This window comes from Dermacentor variabilis, chromosome 7 (genome assembly GCF_050947875.1).
Source record: "Dermacentor variabilis isolate Ectoservices chromosome 7, ASM5094787v1, whole genome shotgun sequence".
NCBI classification, from domain to species: Eukaryota; Metazoa; Arthropoda; class Arachnida; order Ixodida; family Ixodidae; genus Dermacentor; species Dermacentor variabilis.
The window spans coordinates 113735006-113751570 of NC_134574.1; the positions used below are offsets into that span (position 1 = coordinate 113735006).

Below are 16565 nucleotides of genomic sequence, written 5' to 3' on the forward strand. Positions count from 1 at the left end.
TTCAGGCTGGATTGCGAGCGCAGCCAACTTTTAAAAGCCATAAACGCTCCACACGGCATGTCAAACACGGCGATTCTTTTTTTCGTCCGCAATCGCAGTGAGTGTCGTCAGTACCGTTATTGATTGCAATATAGAGCGTACCAAAATACGTGCTTATTTTTACAGGCGTAGGAGGGGTTTGCAGTGACAGGAAATGAAACGTCCTTGCCAATCTCGTTCATGGATTTTAGCACCGCACGCTGTCGTCATGACTATTAATGCGGAAAACTTGGCGACGTAGTGCAAAGCACATAGTGCTAAAGGCGCTGACGTGGGAGCGCGCACGCGTGCGCGGAGTGGCGCGAGCCAGTCATAAATGGCATAAGCAGCGTCGCGGAAAATAATCGCATTAGGGGCTCAGTCGTCAAAATGGCGGTGTCCGTACGTCGATTAAAATGGCCTACAAGCTGCGCGTAACTGCTTCGGACGACGCATAGAAAAGCAGCAGCCACCATCTATCTAGAAGAACAAAGCGAAAGTCAGCGTATCGAACAACGGCAACATACTGAGAAACAGGAACCGGTAATCAGCTGCGAGCAACGGTTCACGGAGGGAGAAGCAGAGGGCGCAGAGAACTCGTCTGGTAACAAACGGCACTTTGGCAGACGACAGCGAGGGGAGAACACATGCCGCGCTCGTAGCAGGGGCAGTACTTGAACGTACAACACAAGACGCAGCAACAGCAGCAAAAACCGATAGAGCGTACACCGCGTTCGCGACATCGTTTTCCTCCCGGCGCGAGCAAGGCAAAACAATCAAGCCGGCAACAAAAACAAAGCGATCAACAAATGCCGCCGCTGCAGACGGGCTTCTTTTTTTCCTCAAGCATACCTGCCGACAACGCGCGCCTAGATCGCTAGGACACGGAAGCGAGGCGCGCACACGAAAACGGAACGACGCGAAGACAGCAACCGAACAAAAAAAAAGGGGGGGGGGGGGGGAGCCATTTAAAGCAGTAGCCGCATCATTGGGCGCTTCCTTCCGACAGAGCCGCTCACTGCTTCCTACCGACGGGCGCACGGTGAGTCGGGTCGGTGATGAGCGTCGCCCCATAAAGAATTCACGAAAGGATCACACGGTGACGAAACAGAGCGGCGCTGCACACGAGTATAAAAGAAACCGCCCCGTTTCTGACGAGGGCCGGATCAAAACACAGCAAGGGCGCATACTACGCAGCGATATGACGGTACGGTCTTCCTTCAAACAAGATCGCATCGCTGGGATTCCTTCGGCGTCGACAGTCGCTGCAAGACCTGCGTGTAGGCAGCGTGCAATAAGACGCCGCCAACGAGGTCTAGGGCAGCGATCGAATGAACGCACAAGACGTCGCGACGGCCGCGTAGAACGCAGGCTGGGCCGCCCCCGTAAACCACGCAGTACGTTTATAGGGTTAAACGAAAGGATCTCCGAATAGCAAAAAGAGAAGAATGAAAAAGGCGCATCGAAAACTGGAGCAGCCGCGGACGCAACAGCTCTAACCTTGGACACAGCGAGCCGACGGGGGATTCTTCCGTCGACGGAGAGACAGCGCATCCGAACGAACGCTGCCCAGCCCGTCACGTTTTTGAATGTCCGGGCCTTTCACGGGCTGATGCCACACAATTAGCCACAGTAAACTGCACTCGATTCGCGGCCGAAAACTGCGATCGTACGTTTCTAAACACGAGCGACAGCTCGTTCATCCCGGTCCGCAGAGAGGCAGCAGCGGAGGAGCCCGACAAAGGAGCGCCGAGATGGCGACGCTAGCACGGCACTTAGGAGCGCACGGGAAACGCCTCGGTAGCATTTCCTCGGTCCCGGCACGGTTGCCGCCGGCTCGCGTACGCGTTCCCGCCGCGCTTCGAGGCACTGTCCGCTCTAATTCGGCCGTTCTCGACGTATTTTAGGCCTAAGGGAAGGAATAAACCTGAGCGCCATATTGCTTTTTTAAGCCAGCGCTAGCCATTGCCAGAGGCAGTACGACGGTTTGTATGAAAAAGCGGCGTTCCGGGATCCGACCTGCGAAACGCCACGGACACTGTCAACCGTCGGCAAACGCGGGTAAGTTTTTATCGCCGTCGTACAGACGCGGGGCGCGACGCTGACAGGGCGTGCGAAGACAGGCACAGCCGCGAGGCGGTGTTCGGGATGCGAAACAGGCGCAAGCGTCACTGCACACACTCACTTGGAACTCGGCCCTTTCGACGTCCCACTGGGCCCTCTCCATTTCAAAGCGGGCCCACTCGTGCTGAATGAAGTGTAATATCCCGGGTATGGAGTACTGGGGCCTTTGCGCCGGTTCTTCTTGGCTCATCTTGGCGTTCATGCCCATGGGGCCCCCCGGCGGCCCCAACTGACCGGTATGATTCGGCGCTGATGAGACGTCCTCCATATCACTGCATGGTCGCCATTTACATGGATCCAGCCGTGGCCGACGACGTCACTCGGAATGCCGGGATACATTTTCCGCCGAGCGACTGACGTCATTGCACAGCCGCTTGCTTCTGTAGGGTAGAGATGGCGCGGCGAACGCCGCAATAATTCGAGTTGGTGTCGTTCGAGGGCGCCATGCGACATGCCAGACTCGCAGCTTGTCCATGTGTTAGGTTCTTCTGGGTTTCGATCTGTCTAGTATCTACTGCAGAATTTCATGTGCGACGTATGCGCGTTCGTGGGAGTCTGAAGCGGTCCAAATCTAACTTTTACTAGCGTTATCGATATCTTTAGTTAATGAATTGCATGCGACAAACGTATTTCTAATGCTTAAAAGCACACAACGCAAGGTATCTGCACTGACCGCATACTTAATATACTTCAAAACCGTTGTCTTTGTGACGGAGCTACTCCGCTGCTTCAGATGTGTTAGCATTTCTATTTATCAAGGTCGCGGGCAATTCAAAACATATGACAGCAAATAACTAGTGTTGCTTAATGGTTTCTGTTGTAGTAATTGTCAAGCGAACCATTCGTATGCTTTGCAAAAAGCACAGCGACGCGAACGAAATAGCGGGCCTGGAAGCATGCTTTGCCACACTCGTAATCGGGTCGCGGCGAAGACAGCTTGTGAGGAGAAAGAGGGGGCGAGTTTTCGAGCTGTCGCTTTGTGTAAATGATACAGTGCTTGCTGAAGCAAAGCTGCTGCGACATCAGTAGAATGTGATCTGCGCGCGAATAAAGATAGAGTGGGCTAGTGCCATCACTGCTGCTGAAAAAAGTTGCTGAACCATTTGATCGCATTTACCAATTTAAAATTAGTTTGTAGGAGTTGTGTTTGGCTTTGAAGTTGCTAATAACAGCTTAATCCCATTTCCTTGTCATTCTGTACGATATGCAGCCCCTGGATGCGAGTTGAATGAAGACATGTACAAATTCCTGTTGATAGCCAACTGCGAACAGCGACTGCGTTACGCTTATTACTTTTACCCGGTCGACAAAGCGAAAAGGCCTTCGTTGGAAGCCGCACTGATCCAGAAATGTCTTTCCAGAAATCAAAACAGCGTGAGTATTGGCTGAATATTTTGCAACAGTTGGTGTGGCGATGCATGCGACATCGGTTTGCTAAAATTCGATCCAGGTGAATGTTTAAAATGAGTCCTCCATATGCCGCTTAAACCCACACATTACCCGCCGTGGTTGCTCAGTGGCTATGGTGTTAGGCTGCTGAGCACGAGGTCGCGAGATCGAATCCCGGCCACGGCGGCCGCATTGCAATGGGGGCAAAATGCGAAAACACCCGTGTACTTAGATTTAGGTGCACGTTAAAGAACCCCAGCTGGTCGAAATTTCCGGAGCCCTCTACGGCGTGCCTCATAATCAGAAAGTGGTTTTGGCACGTAAAACCCTATGATTTCAATTTCAAACCCACACATTCTCATCTGTTTGTTATAATTAATGACCAGAGTCATATATTTATGAAGGATTCAACCGCGGCGATCAAGCGCGCAGCTGCAGCGTTTATCACAACCGATCTAACAGTAAGAATTGGGCGACGCATAATTACTTATGTGATGTTTTCCAGTTTTCAGTGGCTTCCAAGCTCCAGTCTTGCGTTTCGGTAGCCCGTATATCAGTAGCAAGAATTCAGACGGCGTTATAACGAAACAAGATAAACTATTGAAAGTGTAGCTTGAACTGGATGCCATAAATCGATAATGTATAGTTAGTGCCCACACCGCGATTTGTACGTTTCGCACTCATATTACTTGTCACACCGCAGTTCTGAACTTTTAATATAAAACAGTCAGCATACTTGATGAAGCACTGGTGTAAACCGCCAGTGGAGTTGACATGAATCTTACAGCATGTATGCAAATCATTAGCACATGGTTTAGCTTTTTTTTATGTTAAGGCAAACTGTTATAACTACAAAGGCAAAAAAATGTTTGCAATAATTTCCAAAGAAACCTATAGATTGATAAGTTGCCAGTGGGCACACATTTGACAAATCCGTTTAATCGTAGCAGGTATAGTTAAATGTCAGCATGAATGGGTAGCACTGTCTTACAAAACGCATCACAAGAACGACACCTTTCTTCATTCTATTTCTAGTGCTCATTTTTCCTGCACGGTGGCTTCAACATTGTGTACCGCAGGACAGGACAGCTCATTTTCGTCATTGGCACAGATGACGATGAGGTAACTCACTTTTGGTAATTTGTGCTACACTTGGGGGTGTGCAACTTGCCTTGTCATCAGATGCAGCCGTCACACGAGGTTGTACATCCTGCTACCCTTTCACAACTAAAATCACTCCATGGCGTATCCGCTTCCTTACCTTTCCAACTGGTTTGAACATCAAGTGCTTGTAGTGTATTAATGTGGGGCATTTGGAACTAGAGACATTGATGACCGTAGAAGAGCTAAGAGTTCACATCATTCGCTTACTGAATCAGGTTCACTGAACTGAACTTCACTCTGAATTAGCACTTCTTTCATTCCTCTCTACCGGGGCTTTCTTCGTTTCATACTGGTTTCATAATAAGTATAACGAGCCTGTATGAACACATTTAGGGCCACTTAGGGCCTGAGGCCCACTGAATTATTTTTGTTTTCGTTTTATTTTGTGTTGATTTGAAATGTTTTATCATTCACTTATTCTGAATAAGCATGTCATGGCCAAGGTTAGCTCGTGACTCACTAAGGGGATCATGACAAAATGCAGTATTTAAATAGTACACATTTACACACACTTGTTCTCGTTAAAAAGATAGTCATATTTAGTTTTAGATCCTCTCAATTCACTCTTGTTTTTTCACAGTAGCATTGAATTTGTGTCATGAAGATTAACCAACCCCTGTTATAAAGAATGCTTTTTACTTCGTTAAGCTGTCACACATTAAAATCAGTGTTAAAATAAAAATTAGTTTGAAGCATTAAAAAAAAAAAGTGACATCTATGGGCTTTTTAGAGCAAGCGGATCAGATTATCAGATTAATTATCTTGTGGTAGAATTAATAGAACTTGGTTTGCTCCATGATGTGTGTTTCCGTTTACAAAAACCACGGTGGTTTTTGTAGCTAACAACCACATTTCATATGTTGTTCTCTGTGCCGTGCAGCTGTTTTCCTTCCATCTTATCAGTCAGCACTATTTTTCAGCCTTATCGCTCCTTATCACAGACAGCAGCACCTCTGTAACTCTGCCCTCACTCTCGTGGCAGGAACACCCTTCTGCTAGCTCCGTAACAACAATGGAGCCTATGTCGTGCACCTGAATGCTGCAGACCACTGATTAAAAAGAAAAAGATAATCAGTAGCAGCTAAGTGTGCAGAAGTTGCAGTGTTGATATCAGTTTGAGGAACGATAAGAAGTGTTTTGCAAAGTATCCACCGAAGTTCAGGGAAACAGCGTGGTCGCTACCTATGTTGACCCTTTCATGTCTCACTGGGTCCTCCCAGTTAACCATAGTTGCTTATTCAGCAGTTTCTTTGTGATCCTTATCATGTTTACCATAACCTTCAGTTGTTGCATAAAAAAACAATTTCATGTGTGTGACAGAACTCAACAACTCGAATTAACTTCAATCACATCAGATACAGAGCTCCTGTAGCTGCCTTTGGAAGGAAGCTCTAGCCCTGGGTCAACTCGCATTTTCCTATTCAAGTACACATAAAATGCAGTAATGCTGTTTTTTAGGCATGTGCTGGACCAACTAGATTTTTTTTTTTTTTGCATCTGAGAGAGAAAGTTGAATTTTAGGAACTGCAGGAAGTGAAATTTCAATTTGAGCCCTTTACAAAACTTGCTGAAAAACAAATGGTAAGTTTCAAAAAAACAACTGAAGAATAAAGTCTACAGATATGTAACTCTCCGTCAACAACAGATATCGCAGTTCTGTAAACTACATCCATTAGAGCGTCTGAAGCGGATCCTACTCACAAATGAGTGGTTTATTTGAGAGCAGTGTAGAGTACACCAATTTGTGAGTTTTAGATGTCTTAGTAAGTGCACTTTAATGAATTGCCATATATGTGCCTATTACTGAGTTACAGATTTTAAAACTTGGTACTCTTTTTTTTTTCAATTTTGCAATTTCCAACAATCTTTTGTTAAGAAATATGCAGCTTGAATAAAAAGATACTGCTTCCTACAGTCACGAGAATTAGAGCTTTTCTTAAACGCAACAAACCTCATCAAACGCACTGCAGCAGATGCCGAGAAGAATGAACTCTCCATCCCCATGTATTTATACATACAAGCGGCCGAGCTAAAGTTTCCTCTGTGAAAGCAAGGAAGCAGATACAGCAAACATCCAGACTTTGGCAGCACCCAAGCTTTTCATTTCGTTTAAGAAAAAGTAGAGAGGTTATTAGACAAAGCCAGACGGCACCACTATCACACAAGGTACCGGTTCTGTCCAATGTTAGCCTTGCCTACAGAGCTACAAATGCACCACACTTTTATTTCATTTTTTTTTACTTATGGCACATCGATGGTTTGCTTCACGCAGACATCGGATGGTGAATGCATAGGTGTGGATTTGATCCTAGGATAAATTTAACACAGCAGCCTCCCCTGCAGAGGTCACAAGCGAAACATCAACCTTGTTTATTGCAGAACAACCTCGCCGTGTACGAGTTTGTGCGCGCTTTTGTCCAAGTCCTGGATGCCTACTTCTCAGGAGTGGTAAGTAGCACAATGCATGTAACTCATACATATTTCTAATCCATTCTTTCTGTTCCATTTCAGACTGAAAAGAAGGTATCCTTACTTTTAAAAAGTACTTATCTTTGTTTTTTAAACTTATCATCATCATCATCATCATTTATTGGCCCTTAAAGACCCCTGGAAGGGGCATTACATAAGGGGGGCATTATCACGCATTACTGACCAAGTGAAAAGGGGTAGCTGTTCTAGCAAACGGCGACAATAACTGCTCTGTTTATTTTCATCTCAATTAAACAAAGAAGAAAATAATTATCTGACCCGGTTAAGAAGGGCTACCTTGTCTACGACACACACTAACAAATGTGCAAGGCCTCGCTCATTGCTCACTAAATATTTGTTTTTTGTACGTTTCGACACGAAACTGCTTCAGTAAAGCTGTAAAATACATTTTTGGGCATTTCAAGTGAACCTGTGCCCATTAAGAGGGCCAGATTAGAATACCAGGGTAATAGATTGCAAGGTCATGAATATCTGAGGCAGCCTATGGCCATTGTTGGTAACTTGTTTTTGGATAAAGTCACCAGGTCATGGCCCAAAGCACTGCATCGCAAGGGAAAGGTTGAAAAATGATATTGATGGCTTGCCCGGAATTTCATCTTTCTCATGTTTAAAATGTTCCTAGACGACTTCCTTAACATTTTTTTCTGAACTAAGCTTTTAATTACCTCCCACAGCGCCCAGTCAGTGGTCAGAATGGGAAAGGGGAAAATAGCTTTTGATTTTCCAAAGAAGTATCACATCTCAAGGCAATGCTTGGCATAGAAAGGCAGCGTTGGCACACTCAGATGGCTCATTAATAATCTCTTCAGTTCGTCTTTAGAAGTAGCAACAAATGGAGTAGCATACGGTATCCTATGTGGTTGAATTGGGGTGCGGCATTGGACTTTGCCCCCCCACCCCCACATTGTCTCAAGTAATTCCACCAGAGCACTTTACTGGCTATTTAATTCTCTAAAAAGAGGACTACGAAACTCGCTAGGACTCCAAACAGGCAAAGTTGTCGTTAATGTGACTAAAAGCCCTGCTAAGCTTAGCAATTTTCTTGCTAAGTTACCCACAGTGCCTGTGGCTATGTCCAAAAACGTGCTTCTCCTTGTTAACATTGCAGACCAGTTTTTGGTGTGCTATAGCCGTCTCTGCTTCTGCACTTGAGACAAAAAGAAAGGAGTGAAAATTTACTTACTGTCGTCACTGCCCTCTTTAGACAGCCACTGTCATTCACTCCGTGTGGAGTGTGTCACCGAATGGATAGCTACTATCTGACTGGGTTTAGTAGTGAAGGAGTGAAGCAGTAGAGAAGACGGCCGCTTGTCCAACCAAGCAGGTGAAGCAGGGTGTTCACATAATGGAACATGTTCGGTGTGGACGGAACAACATGGAGATAGATGGACACAATGCATCCGTGTAATTTTGTCCATAGTCAATGCATTTCGCAATGAACATCACCAAGTGTCCAAGTGTTCCGACGCCACGTACTGTTCACATAACAGGAGGTGGCCAGTTTAGCCATGCCAGAAGAGAGAAATAAAATGGCGGTTCACTGGGCAGGTTATCACACAGCGTCAGTACAGTAGCAGTGACAAGCTGACAAGGAAGGCCTTGATTAATGATTAGTTGATTCTTGACAATACAGCTGACACAGAGGGCGACTGAAAAAGTTTTGCAGGATGATATCTGGAAATTAGTAACCTCCCAATCCCAGGGATGTTTCTTTACTTTGCCAGAATGCTGTACGATACCCTGTGACTAAAGCGTTCACAGGTCATTCTCAATCATTCTCATCACCAACTAGCTTGTAGATGCGTCACATTTGGTGATTATGTGGTGCACTTGTGCTACTGTCGTTGAGTGCAAAAAAATTTATTTACTTTGCTAAAAAGGAGGTACCCGTACACCTCCAGCTGAAGTAATTGCACATTTAGCCATTGTGACATCGGCACTGCCTGTGCTTCTCAGAGAAGTGCCTTAACTGTGGATGGCACCAGATTGTTGCAGAGTTCTACAAGCTCCACCTCATCCTGCAGCACATGGTCAGCAACGGAAGTGTGTCGGAGACCAACGTACAAAACGTCCTGGAACGGCTGAAAGCTTTCGACAGTGCCTGACTGTGCCTGTGGTTCAGTATATCTTCATGGTAGGGAAAGAACCATTTGAGATACGAAAAAAAAAAAAACAAAGCACGCTTTTACTATCTTCAGAAGCGTTGGCAGAAACAGGAGCAGACGTATTCTTGCAAAGTCGTCTGCTTTGTGACCGGCCCTGTTCGTGCACTCCAGCACATCCTTTGAGCCAAGACGCTTAATTGTGGAGTTTCAGTGTGCTGCACACTTTAAACATGTGCAGGGAGGTCCACAGCCAGGTGTCGAGATACGCACAAACTGACGATCATACGTACTTTTGCCATGCCTCCATTGCAAGCTATTTTATGTTGTTTCAAAATATTTCCATGCATCGTCAGCTGGATTTGTGCAGCTGTCTGTCGAGCTCATTTCACCCGAACATTTGATTTCTTCTTCTTTTTTTTTTTCCTGTAGGAATCACATAAATGAACGTACGAATTAAATATGCTTTGCCACCTTTTGTCGACTGGTAATTTCAGGCTGTATGCGCATGCTGTGGAAAAAAAAAATTATTTTTTACCTCGGCTCTCTTGTCTTGTAAACTGTTGTGAAAGGTTGTGCAGAATGACTTCATGCATGTAAACACAAACGTAATTCTGTCACTAGCTAAGAATTCAGGAGAAGCTCCACCCGCAATAACGCTTATCACGTTCTGTTCATTTCTGAACTTGTGAAGTTCTCCTTGTGTTCCACATAGACACAGTTGTGCACTGCACCTTAGTAGTACAGTTGAACATCAATGTCATGAAGATGGATATAACGAATTATTGGATACACTGAAACAAACCTAAAATGCTGCTTGCGAGTGTGCAATGACTATATGCTTATAACAAAATGTGCACGAATGTCCAAGATCTTCAAATAACAAATCGAATATTGCCCGATTCGATTCGGTCTTTGAATCAAATAGTCACAATTCGTAAGCAGTACAAGTATTTCTTGAATAGTTTTCTAATATTTTAAGTAGTCAAATGTGCACGATCAAACAAAAAATTGGAGCAGGACTATGATAAACTTATCCTGGTGGCGATAGTAGGCACAAAACACAAAAGGTTATGAAGCGGAGCACGCTATATGTCGCTCAGGGAGCCCAGCCCTTCTGGCTAAACCAGGATCATTTAAACTTAAAGGGACACTAAAGTGAAAAGTGATTTCTTCTGCATCAGTAAATTACCATTCTACAACACCAAAAACATCACACTTACAGCAATAAGACGTTTGGTAACCCAGAAAAAGCGCCAGAACGAAATACGGGTGGCGACGCCTACTTGATTTCCCGCACATGGGGGCTGTGACGTCTTGGATTTTGGTGGCATCTTCTAGGGCCTACTAATTATACATAGCGGTACAGATTGACTACATTGTGTTCTAAAGGAACCAAGTATTAAACATGGCAAGTTTCAGGAACCTTTATTCAGCAACGCGGCCCAAATGCGAAAACATACTTTGGAATCCCTGATGTCACGCTGACGTACTGGCGCTGGGGTTTCGGCGTGAAATTCAAATACTGATACTTGTACCTTCATTTTCTCATCTAATAAGCAAACTATTTTTTTGAAATGACTGCCTGCAGGGTTCTCAAACAATACTTCATTAGTCTAAACTGATTTATTGTTTCGCTGTAGTGTCCCTTTAACAAAGAGCCCCACATACGCAGACAAACTGCTTTTTCGTTCCTAATGCTCCATTTGCACTTGCGATAAACAATGCTTCAAAATTTGCATTGTAAGTACAGAAACTTGCTAATGTTATGACTACACTAGTGAGAGCGTGAACATTGTTTTATAAACAGGCCCCATTTTTAATTAAATACCGCTCAATTTGATTCATTTCTGGCACTATTCAATTTGTGCACAATTTGTTCTCATAAACTACTATTTGCACGCCTCCAAGTCATAACGAATATTGCATGTAACAATGGTACTTTCATGTCGGTGCAATTTCATTATACCAATGTTTGACTGCAAAAAATCTTGGTCAGTTTTGCACAGCCAGGAGAGGCCACTTTAATAGAAGGGAACGCAAACAATTAAAAAACCTAATGCACAAATGTGCACACAAAGCATAGGTAATTATCGTAGCAGGCAGTGAAGCCCACAGACACATGTATGCTCACATATATCAATCACAACAGACAGCACATTATATGAAAGGTAGTGCCAACACTCTATTTTTTTAGCTGTGCATTCATCTGTGTTTATCAGCTTGCAGCAGTTTCCGTCTCGCAAAACCAGTGCAGGTTCTCAGCCAATAACACTGTCAAAATTCTTTAAGCACACATGCACACATATAAACACACGCATGCAAAAAAAAAAAAAAAAATATGCAGGATGCAGAAGGACATGGGACACACACACGTACATGTCTCATCTGCATCCAGCGGTATTTTTGTGTGTGCACCAAACGATAAGAATTGGAGTGGAACAGCAACTAGACTGTTAAGCATTCTGCCAATAGGTGGCAAAGGGCATAAAGTCAATGTAGTGAGACTTAAAAACACTTGAATGCACATGTATGTAGTAGAAGGCACAGGAGTGACGATTGGCTAGTGTACCTATATAGATTCCCGTTGTTATGAATTTGCTGCTGCATTTTTTAGTTATGGGCTGTAGTGACAGAAAGAAACTGAGGCATGGTCAGTTGACTCGGAGCCCATCTGCGAGTACAAGAATGACACATAAGCTGTTTTGAGTCTTGCAATGCCCAATGTGTCATGTACGGGGTTTTTTTTTTTGGACTATACCAAATTATTATAGATAGCCTGTGGCAGATGGCATAATTGTAGCCCTTGAGCGACGGACTTCACATGTGTGAGAAATTGAAATGCACAATCTACGAATAAACAGAAGATCACTAATGAGGTTTATGACTAATTACTTTAGAGCACATTGCATTTTACGAATCGTAACCAGTGAGTTTACAAGACATATTCACTTGGAACGAATTTTGAGGATGGCATGGGTTTCAAGATATGCACCATAAAACTCATCGTAAAAATGCGCTGTTGTTTCAGTTCTTTCAACAAAACACAGTTTTATATGTTAAATTTCAAAAGTAACTGGAAAGTCCATGCATTTTGTTGCACACATTGGAAATTAATATCTAGAAATTGGATTGCATTGTCAGGTTTTACGTGTGAAAACCACGATTTTATTATGAGGCATGCCATAGTGGGGGACTCCGGATTAATTTTGACCACCAGCTAGGGGATCTTTAACATGCCCCCAATGCATGGAACATGGGTGTTTTTGCATCCGACCCCATCAAAATGCAGCCACCGCAACCGGGAGTTGATCCTGCGACTTCATGCTTAGCAGCTCAACACCATAGCCGCTAAGCCACTGTGGCGGGTAAAATATCTCGAAATTAGTGCCATTCTGAAAATTCCTTACAACTGAGACACTTTGGAAATTCACCAGCTACAATTACTATATTACAATATGTGTGGTAAAGTAATTAATGCAAATTTCAATTAGTAAATTTTTTTGTTAATCAGCCAATTATGCATTTCAATTTTTTTTGCAGGTCAAGACCGCCCCAGAGTAATCCAGCTCAAGGGCTAGAATTTTACTATCTGCCACTAGTGACATTTAAAAATTCTGTATAGTCTAAAAAAAAAAAAACACCCATTGTATGCTATGCTGCTTTGAAACCTCAAAATTCTGATTTAAGCGCTGCTTAAACGCAGTGGATAGCTTATGGTAGCACATTTAATATACTGGAGAGTTTACGGTTGTGGGTAGTTCAGCAAACCAGTTACTATGTAATTACTCTGCTAATTCTAATTAACTTACAACACAAATATGTTATTGTACAGATGCACTCAAACATGAACCAGTTGTTGTAACTTTCCCTGATGCGCAGCTGTGTTCAGGCATTACGAGGTTAATTAGTACTGACCGACAGCTTATATCTGCACGCAACTGTAGAAAGAGTCCTCGTGACTTATCAGCAGGTAGCATTTCGTTAACTTTGCATTTGTACTACCAAGATTTGTTGTGACACTACGAGCACTTCCAAGAGTAGGTTCTTTTCATAAACAAGCCAGCCATCCTCCTATGCCTTTTGCCTATAACGCAATATGTTAAGCCCAGAAACCCAGTCGATTATTGTTAATGCCACTAAGGCGCGGTTATCCTAAACAAATAAATCGTGACCTACGCTGTTGGCAGAATTCCCATATTGTCCTATTTCATGCACTGCAGGCAGGTATACATTTCTAACAAAAGTAACCAACTCCACAAAACTCTTAACACTATTTTATGTCAAGAAAAGTTAGAACCTGATCATCTTCACATCTGCCCATAGAGAGTACATTGTTACCTAAAAGCAATGAGACATTATTTGAACTGAATTAGTGCACTGAACTACAGCGTTAATATGTACCCACTTAGTATTCACAGTCACGATGAATCCCGAATCCCATCACCATTGAACTTAATATATTGGCTGACCACTTAAGCCGTAGTGACTTAGCGCATGCCAGATGGTTAGTGCCTAGCATTTAGTTTTTTCAGTGCATACAATCCCGGAATCAGGGAAATGTCATGCACGCTGACCATACATATTGAAATTGCGGTGCAGGGACTTTTCACGGACAGCAGTCCCCACCGATAGTAACATCAGTACAGGATGATCACGACACGTTGCCTGCTTCCATAGCTTTCGACGCTTCCACGTCGTCGTCCACAACGACTACGTGGAAGTGACCGATGATCTTCCCATTTCAAATGCGGTGCGTTTGCCATTATGAGGGCATTCACAGAGAAGTGGGGCGTGATGGAGAAACTGGCTTGTGGCCTTGCCGAGTTTGAGGATGCCGTTGTCTTTTCAATCTGACTTTTTGCGGCCTGTTCACAAATTAAACTTCTCTTCGTGTGTTTTTGGAGAATTAAGACGCAGTTCTTTTCTCGCCCCCAAGTCCATAGCCACTCATCTGCCATTGTCGGTTAATTAGTACATCAATTAGCGTCGCGATTGTCTTTACACGAGAAGAAAGCAGCCCATTTTTCAGCATAGTGTGCACCTGACACATGTTGCCCCCCTCCCCCCCAACTACAGATTAACGAAGTTTAGCTGTAGTAGTTTTTTTTAACTATTTACACATGAAACATCGCTGCAGTGAATCAGAAATGCTACTATAGGCTTTGCATTAAGTTTTCCGCACTTAAAACAGAATTCAAACTCACCATATCAAGAATGAGACACTGGCTTTGTGGGGCTTAGCTCTGTGGAGTAAAAATAGTGCACTTCCCGCCAAGGCTTCAGATACATTCATATACCGGCAACAAAATTATATACTTGAGATCGGTACAAATATCCCAACATAAATGTAAAGTTCCACTAACATTGATTTAAAAAAGAAACGAATACGGTAGCAGCGTCCCTCCTCAATATTGCAGAGCACCACATCAGAAGTGCAGAAACTTTCAGCATGCCACAAGAAACAGCCACAAATAGTAAAAAAGGAACAAGTTTATTCTCAGTAAAACACATTCACCATTGAGCAGCCCTACAAAACCATCTGCACACAAACAACACTGGGAAACACCGAATGTACAGGGGGGGGCCACCTCATACATGCAGACATACAAGCAAAAGGCTGGAAAGTCGAAACCTGAAGACATGCCAGGTCAACAAAGAACATTTAAAGCGCACACTAAATCGCAGCAGCAACCAATGTATTCACACAGAGTGAGCCAGTCAAGCTTCAGTCAAGTTAATTGCACATCCAAGAAAAACATGGCCATGGATGAAGCGCATTTTTTTTTTTTTTTCGGGCAAAGCTGCAACTAGCCCAAGGAGATTTACAAGTATCCACATGACAAAGTTTGTCACATCCATCTCTTCTCCAAGTCTGCATTTTATTTCATGCTGTTTGTCCATCACCAGTTTGTCACATGGTCCTTGAGCTCTATCACAACTTATCTTACAGCTCGCCGTTACCAATAGTAAGATGTCATTGAAGAGCAGCACGAACCTTGTTTTAAACCAACAGTTACGTGTCAACATTTCCACAGAAGCTGGTCACCATGAATCTTTTTATCTCCAGTAGCAACTGTTCACTGACTATTGAACGTGGGTTTTGGATACCATTGTCAACATGAGAGAGAAGATATATGACCACTAGATTTCAATCGCTCATTTCCATTAATGTTAAGCAGCTCAGGCAGGTACATTTTATAGAGGAGGACGAAAAAATTGTGGCTCCAGGTTCCTCTAACCTAGACGCTGGATGTGACCATACACATCATTGAAAAAAAGAGAGAGAGAAACAATTTCCAAGTCATGCCCGACTACCATCATCACCACACGCACGCGCACACACACATTCGTGACCAATTATTCCTCTTTTATTGAGCCACGGTGCATATTGTGCATATTTCGCTTCTTCGTATCAATGCTCTACATCGGGAGCCCGCACCGACGTGGGCCCCCAACGCTACATCCTTTGAATATCCGAGTAGTTGCACAAATTGCCCAACAAGGTCATATTCCCACCGCAATATGCAAAATCGGATAAAAGCTGGTGCCAAAAGTGAAATGCTGGCATGTGGGCACCAACACTAGCACAGCTGCAGGTGTAGCACTAACAGCTACCTGGTACAAATACCAGCAGATAAAAGTGCATTGCAACCAGGCACAATTCCGTGCAGCTTTCAAAATGAAATGTGACCAATATGCCACTGCCACACCATCACTTGAAAGGCACAGCTTTACCAGCACAGCTATGGAAGCATGAAGTACCACATAGACCCAGAAAGCAACCTGCCACGTAACCACCCCAGAGACCGCCACACAGCTAAAGCAGATTGCAATTTTGGCTGAGAGCAGTATAGACAACAAAAAAGAGGGCTGACATATCACAATTCCTTTTTTCTTTTTCTTTCGCCACTCTTTTAGCCCTTCTGCATAGGCTTGTGTGCCACCGTAATGTCATCATCACCTGCTCGGTGCAGCTAAGATGATAAGAATAAATCCAAAAGAAAGGAAATGCCACAAAAAAACTAGCCAATCGTGCAGAAACAAATTAATAATGCCACACCCTACAGAAGCCAATAATGAACATCATCACATGTAAATTTCACAACAGTGCAAAGATGCCTGCAGTGGGCATGACCGAAGAAATGAGCACGACACCATACAAGCACCAATATCTTAACTCCACAGACTGCGGTCCAAAAATAAGTAACTAATAAGTAGTACAGAGGCAGCAGTAACCAAAAACAAATAACCACATAGCAGAGGCTGCATGTACGA

The 16565-nt window shown here is 43.9% G+C and overlaps 2 protein-coding genes across 10 annotated transcripts in view; one reads left to right on the plus strand and one right to left on the minus strand.

Annotated features, from left to right (window-relative positions):
- The window catches only part of Cka (Connector of kinase to AP-1), a 108889-nt gene extending 106422 nt beyond the window's left edge, over positions 1–2467 (minus strand). For 2 of the 6 annotated variants that reach the window (XM_075699021.1, XM_075699022.1), the window contains exon 1: positions 2204–2466. In XM_075699021.1, coding sequence (XP_075555136.1) covers positions 2204–2410 — 207 coding nt within the window. In that variant the 5' untranslated portion in view covers positions 2411–2466. Of the gene's footprint in view, positions 1–2203 lie in introns of all 6 variants that reach the window. The other 4 variants (XM_075699020.1, XM_075699023.1, XM_075699024.1 and 1 more) reach the window with 4 other exon arrangements.
- Positions 1938–10064, plus strand: LOC142587777 (AP-4 complex subunit sigma-1-like). Of its 4 annotated transcripts, none has more exons than XM_075699025.1 (6): positions 1938–2079; positions 3353–3516; positions 4567–4653; positions 7075–7143; positions 7207–7218; positions 9171–10062. In XM_075699025.1, the coding sequence occupies exons 1-6, from the start codon at positions 2010–2012 to the stop codon at positions 9288–9290; spliced, it is 522 nt and encodes a 173-aa protein (XP_075555140.1). In that variant the 5' UTR covers positions 1938–2009; the 3' UTR covers positions 9291–10062. The 4 variants fall into 4 exon arrangements, with proteins under 4 accessions (XP_075555140.1, XP_075555143.1, XP_075555142.1 ...); XM_075699028.1 differs by lacking the exon at positions 1938–2079 and adding an exon at positions 2245–2378; XM_075699027.1 differs by lacking the exon at positions 1938–2079 and adding an exon at positions 2659–2801.
- Positions 10065–16565: the final 6501 nt, after the last annotated feature.

Bases quoted from the DNA above. Each gene is read 5' to 3' on its own strand.
- LOC142587777 (XM_075699025.1), top strand. From the start codon at position 2,010: ATGAAAAAGCGGCGTTCCGGGATCCGACCTGCGAAACGCCACGGACAC. The intron at 3,517-4,566 runs GTGAGTATTGGC...TTCTATTTCTAG, and splicing joins TTTCCAGAAATCAAAACAGC to TGCTCATTTTTCCTGCACGG. The intron at 4,654-7,074 runs GTAACTCACTTT...TGTTTATTGCAG, and splicing joins TTGGCACAGATGACGATGAG to AACAACCTCGCCGTGTACGA.